Source organism: Myotis nattereri, assembly GCF_964212035.1.
Source record: "Myotis nattereri genome assembly, chromosome: 2".
Taxonomy (NCBI): domain Eukaryota; kingdom Metazoa; phylum Chordata; class Mammalia; order Chiroptera; family Vespertilionidae; genus Myotis; species Myotis nattereri.
The window spans coordinates 194,855,853-194,880,661 of record NC_138076.1 but is presented as its reverse complement, the minus strand read 5'-3'; the positions used below and the strand labels follow the sequence as shown (position 1 = coordinate 194,880,661).

Sequence of the window (24,809 nt, the reverse complement as noted above, 5' to 3'; positions counted from 1 at the left end):
TTAGCCAGGAGCACAGAAGCTCGGAGGCCAGCAAACCTGACACAGGGGGAGGGGGACAGACTACTGCAAGTCACTCCAGGGCCACTGTTCACGGTGAGAAAGAAAAGGGACAGCCCTGGACTAAGCCCTGCGGAGTCCTGGTCTCTACTACCTGAGCCTCAGTCCCTTCATCCTTTAGGTGAGGGGGCTGGACTGGGTTCCCCCTCAGCTCCTTCCCGTTCAAAGGGATTCAAAGGCTCCTGCGCTGCCCTGCTCGCGAGGATCTGTCTCCTGTCCTCTCCCTCCTCTGAGCACAGGGGAGCCGGAGCTGCACCCTCTGCAGTGTCTTGTAGGTGACCTGTGCCCATCAGCGTGGGGACTGGCTGGATCAGGGGAGGGGAGGACTGGCTAGTTTTTTATTCCTTTGTAATTTATCTTAAAAAGCCACACAACAGGGCAGGAACCCAGGAGTCCAGACAGTCTGCACCCAGGACTTCTGGTTCCCAGATGCTGCGTGTCTGGCTGGCTGTGCAGCGGGCGGTCCCAGGGCCTCTGCACCCTCCATGTCTGGCAGTCCCAGGCACTCCATTTTTCGGATCTGGCACCCGGAACTCCATCTCTTCTGGTCAGCTCTGCCCCAGCCAGCCTCTTGAGGCCCATCTGAGCACTGTCCACTGGCTCTGCTCCCCCTCTCCCACCAGCTGGGCCTGCCCCCGGCAGCCCTCTCCCAGCCGGGCTTCCGAAGAAGGGAGGAGGTCGGTTCCGGGCCGGCTGCCCTCACGTGTTTTCCCGGCTGCCCCCTCCCGCCCAGCAGCAGGGCAGCCAAGCCTGTTCCTCTTCCCGATTGCGACAGAGGCTCAGCTCCCAGCGCTCCCTGTCCCCGCCCCGTGGCCGGCCAGCTCCACTCCCACTTCCTGAGCCTGGCGCTGGAGCCCTGGAGGCCAGGCCAGCCCGGCCGCTCTGGCCCCCCGGGGCACTTCGGCCTGAGTCCCGTCCCAGCCCCGGGCTCCGGAGGCTGCTGTCACCACTGCCCCAAGAGCCAGGCCTCTCACCTTACCCCCAGGCCTCCACCCGGCTGGACTGGCTGCCATGCGCCCGCTGTGGGCCTCCCCCGGCGGCCTGGCCTGGGGGCCACTCGTCCTAGGCCTCTGCGGTCTCCTGACAGCATCCCAGCCCCGACTGGTGAGGGAGGGGCCACGCAGGTGGGTGGGTGCTGGCTTGGATAAGGGCAGCTCCTTCTCTGGTCTCTCTGCCCTCCCCAACTGTCCCCTCAATAATTCTTCCCCCAAATCTATCTCCCCTTGAAGTTGCCACCATACCGCACGGAGAACCAAACCTGCCGGGACCAGGAAAAGGAATACTACGAACCCAAGCATCAGGCCTGCTGCTCCCGCTGCCCCCCAGGTGAGAGGCACTGGCCGGAGGAAGCCTGGGACAGGGAGGTGGGTTCCAGGGGACTCCTTCCACCTCGCTGCCTCCGAAGGCAGGGAGCCACCATCTCCCAGGAAAACCAGCTGGCAGAGACAGTGAGAGACACTGGCCATCCCTCATATGCAGGCACCGAGAGGGACGGGCCCAGGGTCACACAGCCGGTGGCAGAAGTAAGGGTGGAACCCTGGTCCCCTGACACTCCTGCTGCCCCACTCACATTCCAGGCACTCAAGTCTCTGCTGAATGTAGCCGCGATCGGGACACAGTTTGTGACACGTGCCCTGAAAACTCCTACAATGAGCACTGGAACCATCTGTCCCACTGCCAGCTGTGCCGCCCCTGTGATCAGGGTGAGTGAGGTGTGCCTGGGGAGGACCGGGATCCCCTGGAGTGCAGCCCCTCCACCGAGCTGTCTTATCTCCCCACAAGTCCTGGGCTTCCAGGAGACTGCACCTTGCACGAGCAAACAGAAAACCCAGTGCCACTGCCAGCCAGGAATGTCCTGCGTCTATGTGAACCATGAGTGTATGCACTGCGAGCCACCCCGCAACTGCCAACCAGGCACTGAAGTGGAGCTCAAAGGTCAGAGGTCACTAAGGGCAGAAGGCAGGGAGGAGGCTGGGTGCTGGTGATCTTGCATGGGGGCAGGAAGCATGGTACCGTGTGCATGGTGAGCCTCCGGGTAGTTCTCTTTGGCTTAAAAAGCCTCTACCTGCAGAGAAATGGAACTGGGACAGGGGCAAGGATCGTGGGGGGTCCCCTCAACACTGGGGAAACTCGGCAAGGGGGAGATCAGGAAAGGTACCAGCTCAGAATAGGGTGGGTGGGCAGGGAGGGGCCATCCATGGGCATAAAGGAAGCTCACAGCTGGGCAAGAGGCTCCTTCTGCCCACTCATCCTGGCTGGCCTGGCCTCTCTCTTGCCAGGTGAGGCTGGGGAGGCTAATCACCATTGTGTGCCCTGTAAGGCAGGGCACTTCCAGAACACCTCCTCCCCCAACGCCCGCTGCCTGCCCCACACCAGGTGAGTGTGCCCATGTTCCTCCCACCCTCCCAGAAGCCCCAGCTGCTGACAACCCCACCCCCGTGCTCAACTCTATAGGACCCTCCTTGCCACTTGCCTCTTCCAGTCGCGTGCCCTCTTGAATTGGGCCTTTCTTTCCTCCATAGGTGTGAGGACCAGGGCCTGGTAGAAGCAGTGCCAGGCACCACCAAGACTGATACCAGCTGCAGAAATCCATCAGAAACCCCCAAGATGCCAGGTGAGGGGCTGGGTGTCGGGGACATGGGGTGGGGGTATCTGGGAAAATACCTTAATTCCTCCCATCTGAAAAAATAGGGAAAAGGTGAATCCTTCTCTCAGAATGGGGTCAAGAAGAAAAGTTCCTTAAAGAGAAGTTGGGGTGTCCCCAAGCCAGCTTACTTACACACACGCTCTTACACACGCACCCACGCGCACACACACACACTTTTTACATTACATATTATACATATAATATTAGGCTAAGGAGATGTCAGTGTTGACGTCACTGTCACCATTTTGTACTTGCCACCATCATATAATCCATTTACTAGACTGAGTACCTCTTTATTAGATTGCACACTTTCATTGTTAGAGAGGTAATTCCACATTTGACTCTTTTGGGTTTTTTTGGTGGAGTTATTGGTTTCCTAGCCTAATAGACAATTACAGGATGTTTCTAACGGCTGGAATCATTATTCATTGGGAAAGAGTTTATTTTATTAGCTTTTTAAAATTAGCAAATATTTATAATCTTAGCTTCCGTTTACTCAGAGCAAGTGTGTCAGGCACTCTTCAAATATTTAACATTCACTAGTTATTTTAATCCTCTTATTGATCCTATCAAGTAATTCTGTTATCAGCCTCACTGACAGGATAAGGAAAACGAGGCTCAGATGTTGTGTGACTTGCCCAAGATCACCCATGTGGTAACTGGTGTTATGAAGACCTGTACTCCGGTCATTTACTTTTTGATGCATGCACACTATAAAAAATTATAAAATTCAGACACATAAAAATTAATCATCACCCACAGAACCATCAAACTGCGGCTCGCGAGCCACGTGCGGCTCTTTGGCCCCTTGAGTGTGGCTCTTCCACAAAATACCACGTGCGGGCGCACGTACAGTGCGATTGAAACTTCGTGGCCCATGCACAGAAGTCGGTTTTCGGCCTGGGCGAGTCTATTTTGAAGAAGTACTGTTGATATTTGGCTCTGTTGACTAATGAGTTTGCCGACCACTGACCTAGAATATCCTCTCTTTAACATTTTTTTATATATCTTCCCAAACATTTTTTTCTATGTATGTTTATACGGATAATTTTTTTTCTAAAAGTGGAGTCATTTGAGTATTTTGTAACCTGACTTTTCATTCAACTATGTCATAAATATTTCCATGTCCTCTTATTAATTTTTAACTGTGTATCAAATATGATTGGCATTTTAGAGTGTCGAATCCACCTTATTTTATATATGAAAAAAATTGATGTTCAGAGAGGTGGACTGACTTAAAAAGTCACACAGCTGGGCAGCCCAGGTGTCCAAGACTCCAGGTCCAGTTTCTCCCCATGCTTCCCTCCTGTGCTCCCTTCAGCCACAGATCCAGGTGGACTGGAGAGAGCCCCCTCCAAGGTGCAAATGTCCAAGCCTTCCTGACCCTCCTCAGGTGTGGTTGATGGGCACCACAGACTCCAGGCTGTGGATGGCAGCACTGAGGCCCATAGAAAGACAGAAGCTATCCACTGCCCCGCATCAGGTCCTGGGAAACTGAACACCCAGCCTCCTGTTCCCATAACGTCCTGGAACCTGCAAGCGGGTGGAGACTTTGCAACCCCTAGTCTTTCAGGCAACCACAGGCAGAATTCAGAAGCGAGGCTCCCCACGCTCCCACCTCTGTGAACACCCCGCAGGTACAGAGGGACACTCTCGGTTCCTGTGGTGGCCTCTCTGTAAGACAGTCTACCCTGTGGCCTGAGTCTGCTTATAGCCCTAAGCCCCGCCCTCCCTGTACTGCCTCTCACCACCACTTCCAGCCCTTGAAAATCAACTGCCTCAGGCCTCTGGGACCTGCACCACCCCAAACATCTCCATCTCCCACACTTTCTCCTGGCTATCTGGAGGTCCCCCCAAGTCCAACTGAGTTCCCTTTCTCTGCCACCCAGGGAAGTGTCTGTCTCTAATTCTGCCTTTAGGAACTTATTTTTTGTCTGGGTTGCCCGGAGAATTGAAAAGCTATTCATGAACTTCCTTCCCCTCTGCCCTTCTCCCCCCGTCATGCCGCCTGCTGTCTGCTGTCCTGGCAGGAACGATGCTGGTGCTGGCCATCCTGCTGCCCCTGGTCTCCCTGCTGTTCCTCTCCGCCATCCTCGCCTGCACCTGGAAGAGCCACCCGTCTCTCTGCAGAAAGCTGGGTAGGGTAGGAAGGGCTGGATGCAGGCAGGGATGTGGTTGTCAGTCCCGACCTGGATGCGGGAGGGGGTGGGAGGGAATTTTCATCTTCCCCATACAACCCTTCCACATGCCCAAGACTCCCAGTGCCTGCTCCCAACATAGACATCGTCTCCCTTTAGCCCCCCCCCCCCCATTCTGAGCCTAGAGAGAAGGGTCATGATAGCTTATTCCTTCCGGGACCCCAGGGTGGGCAGCAACACCTCGTGGTGGGGTGTGGAGGATGAAAGCCTGGGGTCTGAGGTCTGCCAGAGGCCCTACATCCATTTTATTTTCATTGCAGGATCCCTGCTCAAGAGCCGTCCGGAGGTAATGAGGGAAGCTGAGAAGGCAGCAAGGAGGGGCAGGAAGTGAGAGTGAACAATGTGGGGGTAGGCAGGAAAAGAGCGTGCAGGCCTCAACATTCATTCATTCATTCATTCAATGAATAACTTTTGAGCATGCCATCTGCCCAGCACTGTTCTAGGCACGTGGATATAGCAGTGAGTGAACAAAGTAACTCCCCTCCTGGAGTAACATACCAGTGGAGCAAGAGTAAATAAGTATGTATCAGGTCCTGATAACGGACAAATAAAGCAGGATAGGGGAACAATGGATAACAGTGGCAGAGGATGGGGGTATATTACCTTAGACAGTGGACAGAGGGCCTCTCTGATGAGCCAATCTTTGAGCAGAGAGCTGAAGAAACGAAGGCATCGGGATGCCTGGGGAAATGCTCCAAGAGGCAAGAATGTCAAGTGCAAAGGCCTGCGGCAGGGAGCTTGAGGAGGAGAAGAGGAGGGCCCTGGGCTGCCTAAGCTGGGGTGGGATGTGGGAATTAAAGAAAGATGGGAGTCTGAGGCCCACATCATTGGTTGATTCTCTGCTTCCCTCCTGCAGGGAGAGGAATCCAATATTGCTGATGGAAACTGGCAGCCTCCAAGCATCAGCCCACATATCCCTGACCTGGTAAAGCCACTTCTGCCCATCCCTGGAGACTTGCCCCTGGCCTCAGCCAGGCCCCCAACACCCCCAGTTGTGGAGCAAGAGGTGCTACAACAGCAGAGTCCTCTGAGCCAAGCCCGGGAGCTGGAGGCTGAGCTCCCAGAGCAAGGCCAGGTGGCCCATGGTAAGCAGGCTGCAGGGAGGGGAGGGGTGGGGAGGTGCGGTGGGAAGGATGGTGGGCAGGGAGAGAAAGTGCGAGGCAAGACAGAGACTGAGAGCCAGCCAGAATGTCCCAGCTAGAGAGAAAGGAAGAGTCAGAGAAACCCAGAAACAGAAATGAATGCAGGGCTCAAGAAACCAATAGCAAATGGGAGTGGGACCAGAGAGGAAATGGAGAAGGCAGAAGAGTGAGGGCATTCAGGATGTAGGGGCACCAATGCAGGGGGCACACAGGCCTTCCTTCCCCCACAGTGCCCCTCAGCCCCTCTCACTCTGCCTCCCTTCCCACAGGTACCAATGGCATTGTTGTCGGCAAAGGCGGGTCTGTGACTGTCACTGGCAATATCTACATCTACAATGGACCCGTACTGGGGGGAGCACGAGGTCCTGGAGACCCCCCTGCACCCCCGGAGCCTCCATACCCCATTCCCGAAGAGGGTGCCCCTGGTCCTCCCGGGCTCTCTACACCCTACCAGGAAGATGGCAAAGCTTGGCACCTGGCCGAGACAGAGACACTGGGATGCCATGACCTCTAACAGGACAAAGGACCCAATCTGTCACCCATGCCTCATGGTGTCTGGAAGAAGCCAGGAGAAGGGAGGCACAAGAGCACCTTCTCCCCGAGGCTTCCCTGCCCACACAGGATTGACAGGGGGCCTGGGTAGGGCCCCTGAGAGGCAAGCCCTAAGGGGCCAGGCCTCAGACACCTCCGAGAGCAGGGCCGGGCACTGGCTGGGTACGGTGCCCGCCACAGGACTCTCACTACTGCCTGAACAGGCCTGAGACTTCATTGCAGATCCCCTGGACACTGGAGCTGCACCAGCTCAGCTTCAGGCAGACAGAGCATATGATGCCTGCTGCTGCCCACCGTGGCGCTCTGCACCCAAAGCATGGCATAGAAGGAAGCCAGCCACATGGTCACTTGCAAGGACATCATGGAACCTCTGACAGATTCGTGGCACTCATCCCAAGCTTCAGAGGCCCCTTGAGGACCTGCACTTCGCATGGACTGAGGTAGACCCTATATGAATATGGAGTTACATGGACCATCACCCCTCTCCTCTGGAGAAGAAAAGGAGTCATTAAAAACTGGGGGTTTGGGTAGGGTTACCAGGTAAAAGGAAAGTTTCAGAGAGGAAGTAAAATGGCAAGTGTATTTATAAATTGTAACCACATGCAAATAAAGTGGAGATTGAGACCTAGATCATTTATTTTCTGGGGATTCATATAGAAACACTATTCCACTGGGCAATGTCAAAGGCAAAGGTCAAAACTAAAATATAATCCCACAGAGGTATGTCTATGAGGGACTGGTATATGTGATTCTGTTAATAACAGTATTAGCCAGCGATCACTGACAACATTCCAGGACGTGCTGAAATGCTTTGCAATAATAATTTATGTACTCTTCACAACATCCCTATGAGCTAGATACTACTACTACTACGATTCCCGTTTAACGCCTGAGGAAACCGAGGCACAGAGAGGGTACGTCACTTGCCCAATTCAACTGCAAATGGCAAAGCTGGGATTTGCACCCAGTTAGCCTGGTTCTAGGGGCCTCGAGTAAAAACTCCACGTACCACATTCTTCCAGAATTTCTTTGCAGGGGTAAAATGGGCTGGTTTTCTCAGGGAGCCAGACCCCCTGCATGTTCCACAGGCATGAACCCTCACAGTCACATTGCAGAGTGCAGACATGTTCTGCGGGGTTGACTGAGGGGGAAAATATGACTTGAGGCATAAAATGTGAGAGGCCAAGTTCACATTCTGTTGGTGTCGAGATCTAGGCTGACCTCCTGTCACCCAGAAGGAGCACTCACGACTTTTATTTTATTTCTTTTTGCCTTATTTTATTTTTTGCCTGAAAGAAGTTGAAATCTTCTCAAGCTCTCTTAGTAAATGTTTGGGCCCCCAGAATTGATTTACCGTGCTGCCCGGTAGAGACGATCTGAGCTTGAAGGATTGTAAAGGGAGCGGCTGCCAGCTGACGGCTCCTTCCATAAAAGGCCACCATCTGGGTCTCATGTTAAGAAGTCTGTGGCTGGGGCTCATCAAGATTGGGTGGCTCTAAAACACATACTCCAGGAGTCGCCTGATCCAAGCGAAGGGATGGGTTATTTAAGGTTGACCTCATGAAAGTATTCCAACCATCTTCCTTGGTTGAGAAGTCAACAATGGTGAGCTGTATGTTTAGATAGTTAAACCCTCCTGCTTTGCAGTACGCTGCAGCCAGACAACATGAATCCTTAGTCATCGTTCCCATGTATTCAGATAAAAAACAACTCTTCTACACTGTCAACAATATAAAAGGAAAACCACTTTTAGAAAGTGGTGCGAAGACAGAGTTCTACGTAACACCATTCAAATGTAAGATTTATGCCTTCCTGTATTCATCTGCTAGGATTGCTCTAACAAAGTACCACAGTTTGGGAGGCTTAAACAACAAAAAAATTATTTTCTCACAGTTCTGGAGGCTACAAGTCCAAGATCAAGGTGTCGGCAGAGTTGGTTTCTTCTGAGGCTTCTCTCCTTGGCTTGCTGATGGAGTTTTCTCTGTGTATCTTCACAAGGTCCTCCTCTGTTTGTGCCTGTGTCCTAACCTCCTCTTCTTATAGGGAATCCAGTCATACTGGATTAGGGCCCACACTAATGACCTCACTTAAATTTAATTTTCTCTTTAAAAACCCTGCGTCCAAATACAGTCACATTCTGAGGCACTGAAGGTTAGGGCTTTAACATCTGAATTGTGGGAGACACGACTCAGCCCATAACGCTGCCCATGCTTGTCTTACCAGGGTCGAATTCATACAGACTCCAGGAGCATGCGTTAGATTGAGGAGCTCCTGTCTAGAATGAAAGCTGATAGAAAATCAATAAAGACAGCCTCTTGACAGTTGCCTTAGAAAGATGGGACCCGATACAATAGTAGTTAATAATGGGACAATTAAGCCTGAATCCAGGTAGCCTCTCATATATTAATTTTGAGAACCCCACTCTGATATCACAGGGAGCAAAAAGCCAATACTGAATCCAGCAATGTGAACATGGGTACGGGGAGGCCAGGGAGGAGGCCACGCCAGCAGCCCAGGAGAGAGATGGATTTAACTGTGTCAAGTGGCAGCAGTGGGATATGTCGGGGTAGACAGGCCTGGTAACTAAGAATTTCTTTTTCAGAAGATGGAGTGGTTCACATTGGCAGCTGTAATGGAGTCTTTCTGCAACCTACCCAGCAGACTTCCACACCTTCCCTAGCAACAGAACCCCTTTTCTGTACCAATACAGACATTCCATGGTGTCAGGAGGAGCGGCCCTTCCTCTAGAAGCCAGTAAAAAAACCATTTCCCTTTGCCAGGAATTGGTTTAGGATGGGGCCTAGGATCCATTTCAGGCCAATGACAGTACAGAAACGTCTCATTCTTAGGACAAAAAGCATCATTAGGGAAAAGTTTTTGGTTTTCCTTGTCCTTTCTTTCTTGTTCGGGAGATGTTTGTTTGAGGACATGAAGCCTGAGCTGTCGCAGCCATCTTACTGTCACGAGGAAGCAGCCATGGAGATAAAAAGCCAATCCTCTGAGGACGGTGGTCCTGGAAGAAAAGAAAGAACGAGGCATCCTTGAGCAGCTGAACAAGTCAGTTTGGGCTTCTTTTTATGAGAGAAAAGCAAACCCTCGTTTGTGTACATCACAGTCAGTCAACTTTTCCTTGCCTTTGTTAGGTTTAATTTTATCTGTTTCCTTTTTTTGGCCAAATAATTTATTGACATGGTTCAAAATCCAAAAAGTATCCAACAGTAAACAGTGGAATGTCTCTTCCGTCTTGTCCAACTAACATGGCCCTCTCCCTTGAAGCAACCAATGTGACTGTTTCTGATGCTTTTCCAGAGGTAACTTATGCACATTCCAGAATATATATACATATATATTTCGTTCCTCTCCACCCACCCCTCCCCCCGCAAATGGTAGCATGTTCTCTGTATATTCTTCCCCTTGCCTCTTTCATTTATCAAAATAGGTTGGCCAGTCCTAGCTGGTTTGGCTCAGTGGATACAGCGTCAGCCTGTGGATTGAAGGGTCCTGGGTTTGATTCCGGTCAAGGACACATGCCGGAGCAACCAATCAATGATTCTCTCTCATCATTGAGGTTTCTATCTCTCCCTCTCCCTTCCTCTCTGAAATCAATAAAAATATATATTTTTTAAAAAAATAGCTTGGCCATAATTCCATATCACTGTCACAAGACTTCTAAATTTTTTTTTTATGTCAGCATAGTATCTCATTTATATGGCTCCACCACTTAATTAGATCTCTTTGAGGACTTTATTTTATTTTTTTAATATATTTTATTGACTTTTTTACAGAGAGGAAGGGAGAGGGATAGAGAGTTAGAAACATCGATGAGAGAGAAGCATCGATCAGCTGCCTCCTACACATCCCCTACTGGGTATATGCCTGCAACCAAGGTACATGCCCTTGACTGGAATCGAACCTGGGACTCTTCAGTCCCCAGGCCGACGCTCTCTCCAGTGAGCCAAACAGGCTAGGGCCCCTTTGAGGATTTTAAATTCATTTCCAATCTATTACATTCTATACTAATAAACTATGTAGTTTTGCACATGTAGGAGTATTGCTATCAAAATTTTGCTAGAAATGAAATTGTGGGTCAAAGGTACATATAATATTTTGATAAAGATTACCAAATTGTCCTCCACATAGATTGAATGTCAGCAATATTTAAGAGCGTCTATTTCCACATATAAATACCAACATTTCTGTGCTATCAAACATTTTGATCTTTGTCAATCTGAAAGGTGAAAAATGCTATCTCAGTGTAATCTTTAGTTGCATTTCTTATTGTGAGGGAAATTTTCTATTTCACTGTGAGTGAACATTTTCATATGTTAAAGAGTCATTTGTAATTTATTTTCCACTAACTATTCATATCTCTTACTATTTTCACTGGACAATTTCCTAATGTTATCTTATCCCAAATCATTTATTGAACAATAATTTTTTCTTCACTAATTTGAAATGCTACCATTATAAATCAAATTTGTGTATGAATTTGAATTTACTTCTGGATTTTCCATTCTCTTCCTTCTGTTTTTGTTTTGTTTTGTTTTTTTTATAAATTTTATTGATTTTTTACAGCGGGGAAGGGAGAGGGATAGAGAGTTAGAAACATTGATGAGAGAGAAACATCAATCAGCCGCCTCTTGCGCACCCCCTACTGGGGATGTGCCCGCAACCAAGGTACATGCCCTTGACCAAAATCGAACCTGGGACCCTTCAGTCTGCAGACCGATGCTCTATCCACTGAGCCAAACCGGTTGGGGCCCCTCTGTTTTTTTTAAATTTGTTAGCACCACAGTCTTTCGACTATTTTAGCTTTATATTTTAATATCTATTTGGGCTCCTTTTAATCTTTTTTTTCAAAATTTTCCTAACTATATTTTCTTATTTCTTATTCCACATGAACTTTAAGATCAACTTATCTAGTACTCCCCTCCAAAGAACTCCTATTGGTATTTGCATTGAGATTGCATTACACATCTAGATTACTTAGAGAGAACTGACATCTTCCTAGTGTTAGTCTTCCTTTCAAGAACATAGTTTTCCTTACTATTTGTTGATTCCTTTCGTGTCCCTCGGGAGTATTTTAATTTTTAAAAATATAGATCTTGAGTATTTCTTGTTAAGTTCATTCATTCACAGGTGCTGTATCTCTGTGTTATAGAAGGGGATCTTTTCTATCTTTTAATTTTTTCTACTTAGCCACCTACTAAATTCTCTTAGTAAGTACTAGAGGATCGGTGCACTAAATTCATGCACTGGAGGAGGGAGTTCCTGAGCCCAGCCTGTGCCCTCTCACAGTCTGGGACCCCTCAGGGGATGTCCACCTGCCAGCTTAGGCCCGATCCCCCGGGCTGGCAGTCATAGATCCCTCTCGCAGGCCGGAGCTCTTGCAGTCCTGGACCCCTCACTCCTTACTGCCCACCTGCAGCAGAGGCAGGAAAGGCTCCCGCCACTGTCATGCACTCGCCAGCCATGAGCCCAGCTTCTGGCTGAGCAGTACTCTCCCTGTGGGAGCGCACTGACCAGGGGCAACTCCTGCATTGAGCGACTGCCTCCTGGTCGTCAGTGCACATCATAGTGACCGGTAGTTCCACCATTCAGTCGATTTGCATATTAGGGTTTTATTATATAGGATAATAGTTTTGCAGTGATTATCTTAGGGTGTCACCTATAAATAATGTGAAACTTATCTCTGTCTAACTTTTATATTTCTAATATTTTTTAAAGAAGCATTTTTTAAAAATAAACTTTTAAAAATATTTTTTATTGATTTCAGAGAGGAGGGGAGACATAGAAATGTCAATGATGAGAGAGAATCATTGATGAGCTGCCTCCTGCATGCCCCACACTGGGGACCAAGCCCACAACCCAGGCACGTGCACTGACCAGGAATGGAACCGTGACCTCCTGGTTCATAGGTTGATGCTCAACCACTGAGCCACGCTGGCCAGGCTATGATTGCTTTTTTAATATTGGCCTTGTATCTTACAACTTTGCTAAATTCACTTATTAGTTCTAAGAAAGTTTTTGTAGATTCCTTGGTGCTTTTACATAGACAATCATGTTATCTTTAAACAAAGACAGTTTTATTTCTTCCCTTCCATTTTGTATGCTTTTTATTTATTCGCATGCCTAATTAAGATAATGGCTAGGACTTCCAGTGTGATACTGAATAAGAATTCTGGTCATAAACTCCTTACAGCCAAATGATCATTTCTGTCAGAGCATTTACACTTAGTGCGGCATTTATAGGCTAGCTATAGCAATTGTACAAACACTAACAGGCCTAACATTTGGAGAAGCCAGTGTGGAATAGGGATAGCCAAAAAGAAACAACTAATATGTTCTATAAAGCCATTACATACATTTTTATATTCTTGTACTAATTTGATTACTCTTTTCCCACCTTGATCTACTGCTACTTGTACCTTATAATAAACCTGTGCAGAATTATTTAGGACAGAAATCAGCTGATAGTTAGATAGATCCAGTTCTTGCACAGGTCATTTTCCATAGGTATTATATCCTGAGGAGACTTTAATTCAACTCCCAATACATTTGATCATCAATATCAGTATTATCATAAGACATTTTCATGAGGTAGTCAAATCTTACCAACACCACCAGTATTACACCTTATCGCAGTATGATATCTTATGTAACAGATGTAGTCTGAAAATTATGAGTTAAAAGATACTGGCATAGCCCCAGTCAGCTGGCATGGCTCAGTGGTCGAGTGACGACCTATGAACCAGGAGGTCACGGTTGGATTCCTGGTCAGGGCACATGCCCAGGTTGAGGGCTCGATCTCCAGTGTGGGGCATGCAAGAGGCAGCCAATCAATGATTCTCTCTCATCATTGATGTTTCTCTCTCCCTCTCTCTTCCTCTCTGAAATCAATAAAAATGTGGTTTTTTTTAAGATAGTAAAAATGATGTGGGAAAAAGAGCTGAAGAGGGATTTTCAGGGAATAGTTCTTATAGATAAGCCCTGCTAATGTGGGAATAAAGGAAATCAGGTTTGGGGATGGGAGGGAGAGAGATACTGGCGTATTACTGAAGTTCCATTTAGTCATTTTCAGTTGGTGTAAGACACCATCATATCATATGAGCAGGATATCTCCTAGAGCAAGGTCCATTCAGGCTGACATGGGACCTTATCAGGTTACAAAAGCAGGGGTTGTCTCAGCAAACATAGCTTTACCCTTTCTAGGCATCTGGTATAATTATCTAAGAGATAATATTATTCTCTTGTTCTGAGTCTTTCTAGAGGCATTAATACTATGTTGGATTTCCCGCATTGCATAACCCACTTATTCCTTTACTCTCAGCTATTATTTCTCTTTTTCACCATTTATTTTTCTCCCAACATTTCCACCTTTGGAAAGTACATTAGTTCAGCCACTGTGCTGGTCCAGATTGCTGGCAGCAGTTCTAGTTTAGCAAGTCCCTCCCTAACAGTCAACTCGCATTCATAAAGGGATGGAACTAATGGGCTGATCCAACCACTAGCAACGCAGCAGAATTCACTGTTAACCCTGACTTTGCCAGATCAGTGAAGGCACAGTACACCCTATCAGGTCCTCAGGAATTCTGGCATGAAGGTTTAAAGGTATGATTAATGTTGCTTGCTTAGGAATCCTCCTGCTTCCAGCACCCATAGTTGCACCCTTGATCCTGGAACCATTGCATCATATAGGGAAAACAAAAGTTGAAATTATGTGGGGAAGACCGGTATAGTGATGCCACCATTCTCCCTAACCCCCTCTTTCCCATCTCCTCCAGAAAATTGGAGGAATCTATCCAGGAGGAACCCACTTGGCCCCCCTTGTGTTGTGAGCACACACTCGGAAAGGCATGCAAGCTAGTCTCTCTTGCTTTTATCTTCCCCATTTTAATTTTTTTTTAATATATTTTTATTGATTTTTTACAGAGAGGAAGGGAGAGAGACAGAGAGCTAGAAACATCGATGAGAGAGAAACATCGATCAGCCGCCTCCTGCACATCTCCCACCGGGGATGTGCCCGCAACCCAAGCACATGCCCTAGACCGGAATCGAACCCGGGACACCTCAGTCCGCAGGCCGACGCTCTATCCACTGAGCCAAACCGGTTGCGGCCCATTTTAATTTTTTTATTGATTTATGAGAGAGAGAGAGAGAGAGAGAGAGAGAGAGAGAGAGAGAGAGAGAGATTTGTAGTTCCACTTATTTATACATTCACTGGTTGATTCTTGTATATGCCCTGACCAGAGATCAAACCCATAATTTTGGCGTACTGGGACAATACTCTAACCAACTGAAATACCAGGCCAGGGCTATCTCTCCCCATTTTAGACAGCAATTGTTTCAAGTGCCCATTCCAATTCTCTGTTAGACCATTACTCTGAGGATGATATGCAACATGATTTGTCCATTTGATATGATATCTCTTTGCCTACTGTTGGGCACTATGGGCTATAAATAGCATGCATCCCTTGGTCTAAAGAAACATTAACTCAGAGGCCAAATTTGGTACAGTATCTTCTACTAGTATACCAATCCTTTTGTAGTATTTTGAGCATCTGTGTTGTTAAAGAACAAAAATTCAACCAAGTAAATTTAAGATCTAATTGGCTTTATGTAATGATTCATGAAGCAGGAAGCATCCCATGTGGTAAACTCAGGAGCTATAAGTTTCTATAGGCTGAGACAGGGTGGGACGAGGAAGTTAAAAGAGTGGATGGTTTCAAGCAAAGTCATCTTCCCTTAGGAGAAGGCAAGGGGTCTTATCAGGCAGGTTACCTCACTAGTGCTGACCAGAAAATTCTAGACTGACTGGTTTAAAATTCCACTCCTGGGAGAGGCTGGAACTGCAATTAAGTTAGGCTTACCACAGCGACTCCATTTTGGGTAGGTTGTTTATTTTTAACTGTGTCTACCACCAGGTATGCAAAGTCCAGAATGTCTATCCCTGTCAGGACCCTGGGGCTACCAGCATTGGTCCAATGTAATCTACTTGCCAACTAGCAGGGCCTCCCCCAACCCCACACCCAGTGAAATCTTCCCGAGAGCCAGTTTCTGTCTCTTTTGTTGAAAGAACAGTTCTTGTTGGCATTTTTGAGCTTCACAGGGTGCAAGAGGAGTATATCTATATTCAGCCCATTTCTGCATTACTACAGCACCCACAAGTCCACTCATTTCATGGGTCCAAGTGGCCATCTCGAGAGAGCACACCATAAGGTCCACTTGACAGTTCCAATCACCTTCTGAATCTGGAAGAAGGTTCTTCTGATGAGCATTGACATGTCCTACTTTAACAGACCCCTTAAATTCCCAGAGAGATTTCTACAGGGCCATGCCCCATACAGGCATCCCCTTAATAGTGCAGTTTTCCATCACCTATCTACCTTAACCATATGGCTAGGCCATTGGCTATTGCCCATGAGTCTGTGAAAACCCAAACATAGGATTTTGAGGTGGTTTGTTGTTGTTGTTGTTTTACCATTGTTCAATTCTTTCATCACTGCTAGAAAACATCATGCAATTCAACCCAGTGAGAGATGGCCTGTTTCAATCAGCCTTCCATCGAACAGTCTTGCTGCAGCAGCTTTTCATACAGGACGCTGTCCATTCCTCTTAGAACTACCATCAGTTTTCATCCAAACTTTCACCTTAATTCCATCAACCACTGCATCTGCATATTTTCCTAATCTAATGTAACCTCACCCCCATTAAGACTTCACCACTGTGATTTTGGAATCACAATGCATTGGGCTTCTGTGTCAAGGAGTCCCAGAAAAGTCTTTCCCCAGCCATTTTATCCACACATGCATATGGTCTTGGATCCCCAGCTGGGGCTCAAGCCAAGAGGGTCTTAACTTCTCAAATCTGTGTTTGGTCAAGAATTAAGGTCTGACCCAGTACTCTCTTTTATTTTCATTTTAGTACTCTCTTTTATTTTCATATTACCAATAACAACAACCAAGGATCTGTATGTTTAGCCTGCTTCCTTTCATTTTGCATTTACTTACATATCCAATATAGGAATCAAGTCTACCATCATTTATAAATTCCATTATTACTAACAGCAGCACAGATACAGTTTCAGACCATGAGTGACTAGGTAGCCATCCAGAGACCAAAGCATCAGAGATTTCTCATCCCTCCCCCACTTCATACTTTCTTTTCCCAAACCACATGTTTCTGTGAGCCGGGGCTGTTTTTACCCAATCCCACTTCTGACACCAATTAATACAATCCATTTTTATTCACAACATTTCTGACACCAAATGTGTGGGTTTTCCACACCAGTATATTCTCCAATTCTCTGCAGACACTAACTAGGTGTCTTACAATTTAATTCCATTTTGATACTAACTACCCAGAGTTAGCAAGTTACACACAATTCTGTCCAACTTGGATTCAAATCAGGGGTTCCCAAGACCCTTTTTCCGTTTTGATAATTTGCTATAACAATTTACAGAACTCAGAAAAACACTTTACTTATTATTACAGTTTTATTATGAAGAATATTATAAAGGACACAAATGAGCAGCGAGATAAAGAGATACATAGTGAGAGGTTTGGAAGTGTCCTGACCATAAGAGCTTCTGTCCCCATGGAGCTTGGGGCGCAACACTACCCAGCTCATGGAGTATTCACCAACCTGGGAGCTCTCTGGGCCCTGTCATTTAGAGATATTTATGGAGGCAGCTTCATCATGTAAGAATGATCGCTTATTAACTCAATTTCCAGCCCCTCTCCCATTCCTGGAGGATGGGTGGGTAGAACTGATAGTTCCAATGCCAAATACATATATTTTTACATATAAACTAGAGGCCCGGTGCACAGATTTGTGCGCATTGAAAGGAAATTAATTAGAAGAAATATTTTAGAGTCAGGGGAGGGACCACAGGAGGTTGGCTCCAGGGTGTGTCCAGCCCCTCTCACCCTGTCCTGATCGGCTGGAGCCAATAGCAAGCTAACCTACCAGTTGGAGTGTCTGCCCCCTGGTGATCAGTGTGTATCATAGTGACTGGTCAAATGGTCGGATACTAAGCCATATTAGGCTTTTATTATATGGGATATAATATATATATATATTGTTCAACCTCACCAATAGTCATGAAAATACATATTAAAATAACAAGATACTATTTCATGCATATCAGATTCAGCAAAAATTAAGAAATCTGATGATACCAAGAACTGACAAGGATTTAGAACAGTGATGGCAAACCTTTTGAGCTCAGCGTGTCAGCATTTTGAAAAACCCTAACTTAACTCTGGTGCCGTGTCACATATAGAAATTTTTGATCTTTGCAACCATAGTAAAACAAAGACTTATATTTTTGATATTTATTTTATATATTTAAATGCCATTTAACAAAGAAAAATCAACCAAAAAAAGGAGTTCACGTGTCACCTCTGACACGCGTGTCATAGGTTCGCCATTACTGATTTAGAGCAACCATTACTAAGGATAATATAAATAAATAAAATCATTTTGAAGAGCAATTCAGCCATATATATATATATAAGATATTTGTAGAAAATTATAAAAATATGCATGAAAATGATGAAATCAAATTCAGGATATATAAAGGTCCTCAATTTCACACACAATGTTTCATTTTTTAAGCTAAGTCATGGTCACATGTGTGATTAGATACTATTATCTACACTTTTTTACATGCCAGAAATATTTCATTAAAAATATTTTTTAAAAAGAAAACAATAGAGAGAACTTACAGGTTCCAGTAATAACAGACTAGGGTTTTTTTAGTCCAAACCTCTGGCTGAAAGCAACTAAAAATAATGGATACTTTTTTAAAATCATGCAAAAAAGCACCAGAGATGACAAGATACTAAGGAATTACCCAGAAAAAAATCTGAGAGACAGTGAGTATCCAGACATACAGGTGGCAAAAGCTAAACTCTTACTTTGCCAAAAAGGAAATCCAAATGGCCAATAAACACATAAAAAGTGCTCACCCTCAACAGACATCAGAGAAATACAAATAAAACCACATCCACCAGATTGGCAAAGGGTCAAAACTCTGACAGTACACAATACTGAATGTTGATATATGTGTGGAGCAACCAGGAGTCTCACATAATGCCCAGGAAGTGTAAAATGGTTCAATTGCTGTGGAAATCAGTTTCCACTATCTGACAATACTCTATGGTCCTGCCAGTCTACCCCGAGGTACATACTTAGAAAAATGCAGGCATACACTTACCAGGATACTAGTACAATAGGGTCAGCAAAAGCAGTGCTCATAATGTTGGTTCCAAAAACTGGAAATAAATCCAATGTTCATCATCATGAATAATGGTATAGTCACATCATTGCTAATAGTGAAAGTGGGTGAACTATAGTGAAACTTGGCAATAAGCATGAATCTCAACATCATTTTGTTGAGAAAGCGACAGAAAAGAAAACATACAGTGAGCCCTGGCCAGGTAGCTCAGTTGGTTAGAGCATTGTCCTGATACACCAAGGTTGCAGGTTCGATCTCCGGTCAGGGGACATACAAGCCTCAACCAATGAATGCATGAATAAGTGGAACAACAAATCAATGTCTCTCTCTCTCCCTCTCTCTCCCCCTTTAATCTCTCTCAACTCAATTAAAAATTTTTTTCAAAAGGAAACAGTGTGATTCATAAAGTTTAAAAAACTAAACTACATTGTTTAGGGATGCATACATAAGAGTTGAAACTAATATAACAAAAAGCAAAGAAATTATTTTTTTAAATATATTTTATTGATTTTTTACAGAGAGGAAGGGAGATGGATAGAGAGTTAGAAACATCGATGAGAGAGACACATTGATCAGCTGCCTCCTGCACACCTCCCACTGAGGATGTGCCCACAACCAAGGTACATGCCCTTGACCAGAATCGAACCCGGGACCCTTTGGTCCACAGGCCGACGCTCTATCCACTGAGCCAAACCTGTTACGGCAAGCAAAGAAATCATTACCACCAAAGACCGTGTACTCATTGCTCTAGGAAAGAGGAATTTTATTATGTTCAGAGAAGGGCACATGAATGACTTCTGAGCATCCTATAATGCTCCATCTCTTGATGTAGGTGGTAATTACGTAGTAATTTCACTTTATAATTATTCATCAAATATACACACACTTATGCAATTTTCTGCTAAAATGTATATTTCACACATAAAGTAAAATAAAAGGGAACAGGTTTGGGTTAAGTATGGCAAAGGACCTTAAAGATTCAGTTTTGAGCATTTTGAGCATGAAGTACCTGTGAGACAATCAAATGTTCGTGCCAAATAGATTGGAGACAAATTTGAGAGTCCTGGATACATAGATGATAAGTTAAGCATAAGAGTGGATAAGATCGATCACCTAAAAAGAGTGTGTGAGGGTGACATGAGAAGAGGACCTAAGACAAGACCCATGGAACTCCACATTTAATGGTCAGGTAGAGGAAGAAGAGCTGGCAAAGGAGACTGAAAAGCAATAGTCACAGGAATAGGAAGAAACCAAGGAAATATTTGGTGGTGTGGGGCAGATAGATTGCAAAGGGGCATAAGGGGACTTCATGGCGTGATGGAAATATTCCATAACTTGATTGGAATGGTGGTTATATGGGTAAATACAATTGTCAAAATTAATCCAACTGTACATGTAAGACCTATGTGTTTTACTGTTATGTAAAGTATACTTCAAAACAAATATCAGTTTCTTTAAAAAAAAAAATAAAGCTTTTTTCAGGTGCTTCTGCATCCTGCCACATTGCAATTACTGGAAAATGTTATCAGAAATGAAGAATGCACAATCATTTATGTTTGGGGTATTGAGATTTAGGGATCCTGCTTTAATATACCTATTAAATGGCCCAAAGTGGCTTAATTTAGCTGGCTTGGGCTACGATGTTGTGGAGCCATTCAAGAGCTCATACGGGAGATAATTTTGGAAGAGCAAGATAACAGAGTTCAGAGAGCATCACTACTGGTTAGGTCTGGCTTGGAAGGAGAAACCCTAGCTGGTAAGATCTTGGAAGGGAGTGGTACAAAGGGTCAGAGTGAGCCCTAACCGGTTTGGCTCAGTGGATAGAGCATCAGCCTGGGGACTCAAGGGTCCCAGGTTCGATTCCAGTCAAGGGCATGTACCTTGGTTGTGGGTACATCCCCAGTAGGGTGTCTGCAGGAGGCAGCTGATTGATGCTTCTCTCTCATCGATGTTTCTAACTCTCTATTTCTCTCCCTTCCTTTCTGTAAAAAAATCAATAAAATATATATATATTTTTTAAAGGGTCAGAGTGGTCTTTTTCGGTGGGCAAGATTGTCACTGGAATAGACTCAAGACAGGAGCAGGATTCTCAGTTGGTATGTGCTCAGGTTTGAAATATGGACAAAGGGAAGAGTGACTGAGCCTTTCTGGGAATAGTAGCTTAGTGCGGCTCTCTGAGGGCTCCCAGCCTCTGCAGCCCTTTTCCCACTCCCAGGGGTTCAGACCAAGGCTTCCCTGACCTGAAGCAGAGTCACTTTCAGAACTCCAACCTAGCACGAAGGCCAGGACCTGGCCTGATCACTGACTCTCCACTTCATTTTCTAATCTCTAACTCTGCCTCCCATTCAAATGTTGCTGCTGAAGTAAAGCCTTTTCCATTGGAAACCAAAATTATAGCCCCAGCCTGTCCCTTTCCTGGTTTCAGTTTTGGCCCTGAACCACAGCCAGTAATAGCAATGTGGTGAAAGTCATGGTGTGGGAGTAGTGCTGTTGTTGCAATAGGACTAGTCATTAGAGTAGTGGTAGTTGTTATTATAGTAGCATCAGTAGCTTATATTTAATGACACAACTATTTTCAGACCCTGAACTGAATGTTTAAATGCTTTATTATTTTTTATATTGATTTCAGAAAGGAAGGGAGGAGAGAGAGAAACATCAATGATGAGGGAGAATTATTGACCGGCTGCCTCCTGCATGCCCCCTACTGGGGATCGAGCATGCAACCTGGGCATGTGCCCTGACCAGGAATCGAACCATGACCTCCTGATTCACAGGTCGACGCTCAACCACTGAACCACCCTGGCCAGGCTACTTTATATTATTTGATTCTAAGTTTCCCCATCTTACAGAGGAGGAAATAGAATCTCTTTGTAAATACTCTGTTATGACTTTGTTGTTCCTATTCATTATAGGAAAAAATTGGAAGATTCAGGTTAGCAAAAAATATAAAAGTCATCCATCATCTCATCTCTTTAAGTTAACTACTACTATGCCCTACCAGGTATAAATTCTTCAATACATTTTTAAAAACAGAACTATGCAGTATGTGGTTTATTTTTCTTATTTCATCCAATAAGATGTCTAACTTTTCTCCATTAATAAATACACTTTAAAAAATCATTTTAATAGCTATCTTATATTCCATCTTTTATAATACAATACAACTATCCAATCTCCTTTGTTGGATATTTAGATGGTTTCCTTTTTTAAAAAAAGTGCTGTTATAAAAAATTTCCATAGACCATCTTTATAGCTAAGTATTTGCATATATCTTCATTTATTTCTCTAGGATAGATTCCTAGAAGTAGACTTGTTTCATTAGAGAGTGTAGGCATTTTTAGGGCCTTGAAGTCAGACCCCCTGACCGTGAATCCTGGCTTCGGGCATGTGGCCTGAGGCAAATCACATCTGCAATGTCCAAAACCATCTTCCAAAGTGGCTATACCACTTTGGGTGCTGAGTTCGTGCTCTGTGCTCCTTCTCCTCTATTTGCTACTTATCACATTTTCCTATTATTACTCTTTGTCCATAGGTGGCGCACTCTTCCTTGATTGTAAACCCTGGGCTTGGCGTGTGCATATTCTTCACTGTGTCCTCACCAGGACCCAGCACACAGCTCAGTTCTAGTTAGAGGCAATTTGGTGCTGCAGAACGAGTAACAGTCTGGAAGGGAGACACCAAGGTTCCATTCCCAACATTACCACTACTAACATTGTGATCATAGCAAAGCCCTCAGCACCTGGCCTCGCTGTCCCTACTCATCACCTCACTCCATGCATTTACACTGGGAATTCTGGGATAATGGTTGTCAGAACTAATCGTTTTCAGAACACACCTTGCTCTTGTACATTTCTATGCCTTTGCCCACATTCAGGATGGTAGCCTATACTGTGCCTTCACACAAATTAGGGAAAGATGGCCCTGTCCGGGTAGCTCAGTTGGTGAGAGCATTTGATCCAAGGTTGCTGGTTAGATCTCCGTGAAGGTACATACAAGTATCAACCAATGAATGCATAAATAAGTGGAACAACAAATCAATCTTTCTATCTTTCTCTCTCCCTTCCTCTCTCTCTCTCTAAAATGAGTAAATAAAAAAATTAATAATTAGGAAAAGATGCCTCTTCCACCCTGTGGAGTGCAGCTAAATTTCTGGCCCCACTCATCCCTTGGCCTAACACCATATTGCATTGACCAGCCTGCAGACCATTTCCAAAACCTGGAACAAATTCAGCTAGCCCGCCTAGCAAACCCCTTGTCATGCATCATGTCACAGCTCAAATGCTACCTCCTCTGTTAAGTCATCTTGCTCTAGCTAGCTGATGTATTTGGCTTCCCTGCTAAGCTTCCCTTATTTTTTGAATAGCCTCCATTAGAGCCATTATCTTTATTGAATTATGGTTGTTTGCCTACATACCTCTCTACCCAATTAGGTTATTTTCATCAGTGTTTTTCTTCTTTTATTTCTCATACAAAGCCCACCTGACACATAGGAAGTGATTGATAAGCTTGAATGAATGGATGAGTGACATTTTACATCTCTGGTCCTCATGTTGCTTGTCTGAGAATAAAGGAATCAAATTAAGAGATGCCTGGAATTCCTGCCAACTCTAAAATTCTCTTTTCCAATATACATTAAGTAAACATTTAGTGAACAAAGTGCACCCAACCAAAAGAAAAATCCCTTTAAAGATGTGTCTTAAAGGGATGTGAGTCCATTTGTTTAAATTTTCTTCTAGAAGCCAGGCAGTATGCGTTTTTTTATTCTGTTATATTTTGTCTTGCCTCTGGAAACTCCTTAGAGACATTGCCGACCATCTGAAATAGAGTTTAAGAAGAGTTGCTTTAGGAAGGCCTTCCAGAGAATGGCTTGCCTTTCACCTCATTATGTGGATGACCTAGTTCTGTTATTTGTCTTTCTTAGATATTTTCCCAAAAGAGACGACTGTTTTCAACACAAGGAAGCTTTTTAGGTTCAAAGAGGCTAAAGTTACTTCTCTTGTGAGAAGAAATTTTACCCTGTGTTCTTCCTCCCCCTCCAGAGATCTTGTCCCTAAGAGGATATTGCCAATCTCCCCAGAAGGGCAGCAAATCTATCCAAGGGCAACAAGTTTCTGAGACCAATGGAAGTAGTGATCTAGAGTGGGGGCTTTTACAAACTATGTGGGTCCCTGGATCCCCAAAGTGTTCGTTATTTCCCTGGAATTCCATACACAACATTGTGTGCATGTATATTTTCTAAAGAAAGATCAACAACTTTCTTCAGATTCTCAAAGGAGCCCCTTAACTCCAAAAAAGCTAAGTAAGAACCACTGGTCTAGAGTCTGGGCTAAAATAGCCTGGAAAGTACTTCAAAGGGGCATTGAAGATCAGATAATGCTCTGGTGTATTATTTGGATTATACTAAAGAAGGGTTCCCCAACAGCCACAGAAGGGAGTCCTTGGGACTGAGTCCCTCTGCCCATACAATGGTCCTCCCTAAGGGCTTCCCCAAATCCGTTGGACTTGCTGAAATCCAGCCTGCTCTGCAGATACAGGAAAGTTTTTGGGGGGTAGGGAGGGGGGTGTCGGAGGTGTGACATCTCTACTCTTATGTTTCAATAGCAGTAATGGCCTTGGAGAGACGGAAGATTTGGTTCCTGAGAGGGCACAGACCCTCTGAAAACAAGAATCACTTCTGCCACAAGGGGGCACCCAAAGCCCAGACAGATGGGACACCAAATACCCTGCCTCCACTCAAATCAAGCCTGTGACTGGAGACCAGATTAGTCCCTCCACAGGGACCCAACGCTTGAAGCTCCTGGTATTACAGTCGGCCCCAAAGCCCTCTACCCACACCCAGTGTCCTTTAAGGGTCCTCAATGCTCTTTTTAGTGCAAAGTTTGTGTATGGTTCTTGCTGGCTTCAGTCCTCTCCCTAGGGGTGACCTGAACCCCACATTCCTCCCTAGAGTCTGCCCTGGATATGTCATGTG

General features: G+C 45.3%; 2 protein-coding genes across 2 annotated transcripts in view; one reads left to right on the top strand and one right to left on the bottom strand.

Annotated features, from left to right (window-relative positions):
- The first annotated feature begins 625 nt into the window (after positions 1-625).
- On the top strand, positions 626-7,225 carry LTBR (lymphotoxin beta receptor). Its single transcript, XM_081084221.1, has 10 exons — positions 626-1,161; positions 1,287-1,383; positions 1,635-1,760; positions 1,840-1,992; positions 2,337-2,433; positions 2,580-2,671; positions 4,735-4,842; positions 5,163-5,188; positions 5,759-5,987; positions 6,314-7,225. The coding sequence occupies exons 1-10, from the start codon at positions 1,069-1,071 to the stop codon at positions 6,556-6,558; spliced, it is 1,266 nt and encodes a 421-aa protein (XP_080940347.1). The 5' UTR covers positions 626-1,068; the 3' UTR covers positions 6,559-7,225.
- Positions 7,217-24,809, bottom strand: part of VAMP1 (vesicle associated membrane protein 1) — a 53,442-nt gene continuing 35,849 nt past the window's right edge. Inside the window, exon 5 of the mRNA XM_081084223.1 lies at positions 7,217-9,609. Within this exon, the coding sequence (XP_080940349.1) occupies positions 9,557-9,609 (53 nt within the window). The 3' untranslated portion in view covers positions 7,217-9,556. The remainder of the gene's footprint in view (positions 9,610-24,809) is intronic.

What these genes read in the sequence shown, in the direction of transcription:
- LTBR (XM_081084221.1), top strand. Translation starts at nt 1,069, where the DNA reads ATGCGCCCGCTGTGGGCCTCCCCCGGCGGCCTGGCCTGGGGGCCACTC. An exon ending in CTGCTCCCGCTGCCCCCCAG is followed by an intron (nt 1,384 to 1,634) that starts GTGAGAGGCACT and finishes CTCACATTCCAG; the next exon opens with GCACTCAAGTCTCTGCTGAA. An exon ending in GCAAGGCCAGGTGGCCCATG is followed by an intron (nt 5,988 to 6,313) that starts GTAAGCAGGCTG and finishes CCCTTCCCACAG; the next exon opens with GTACCAATGGCATTGTTGTC.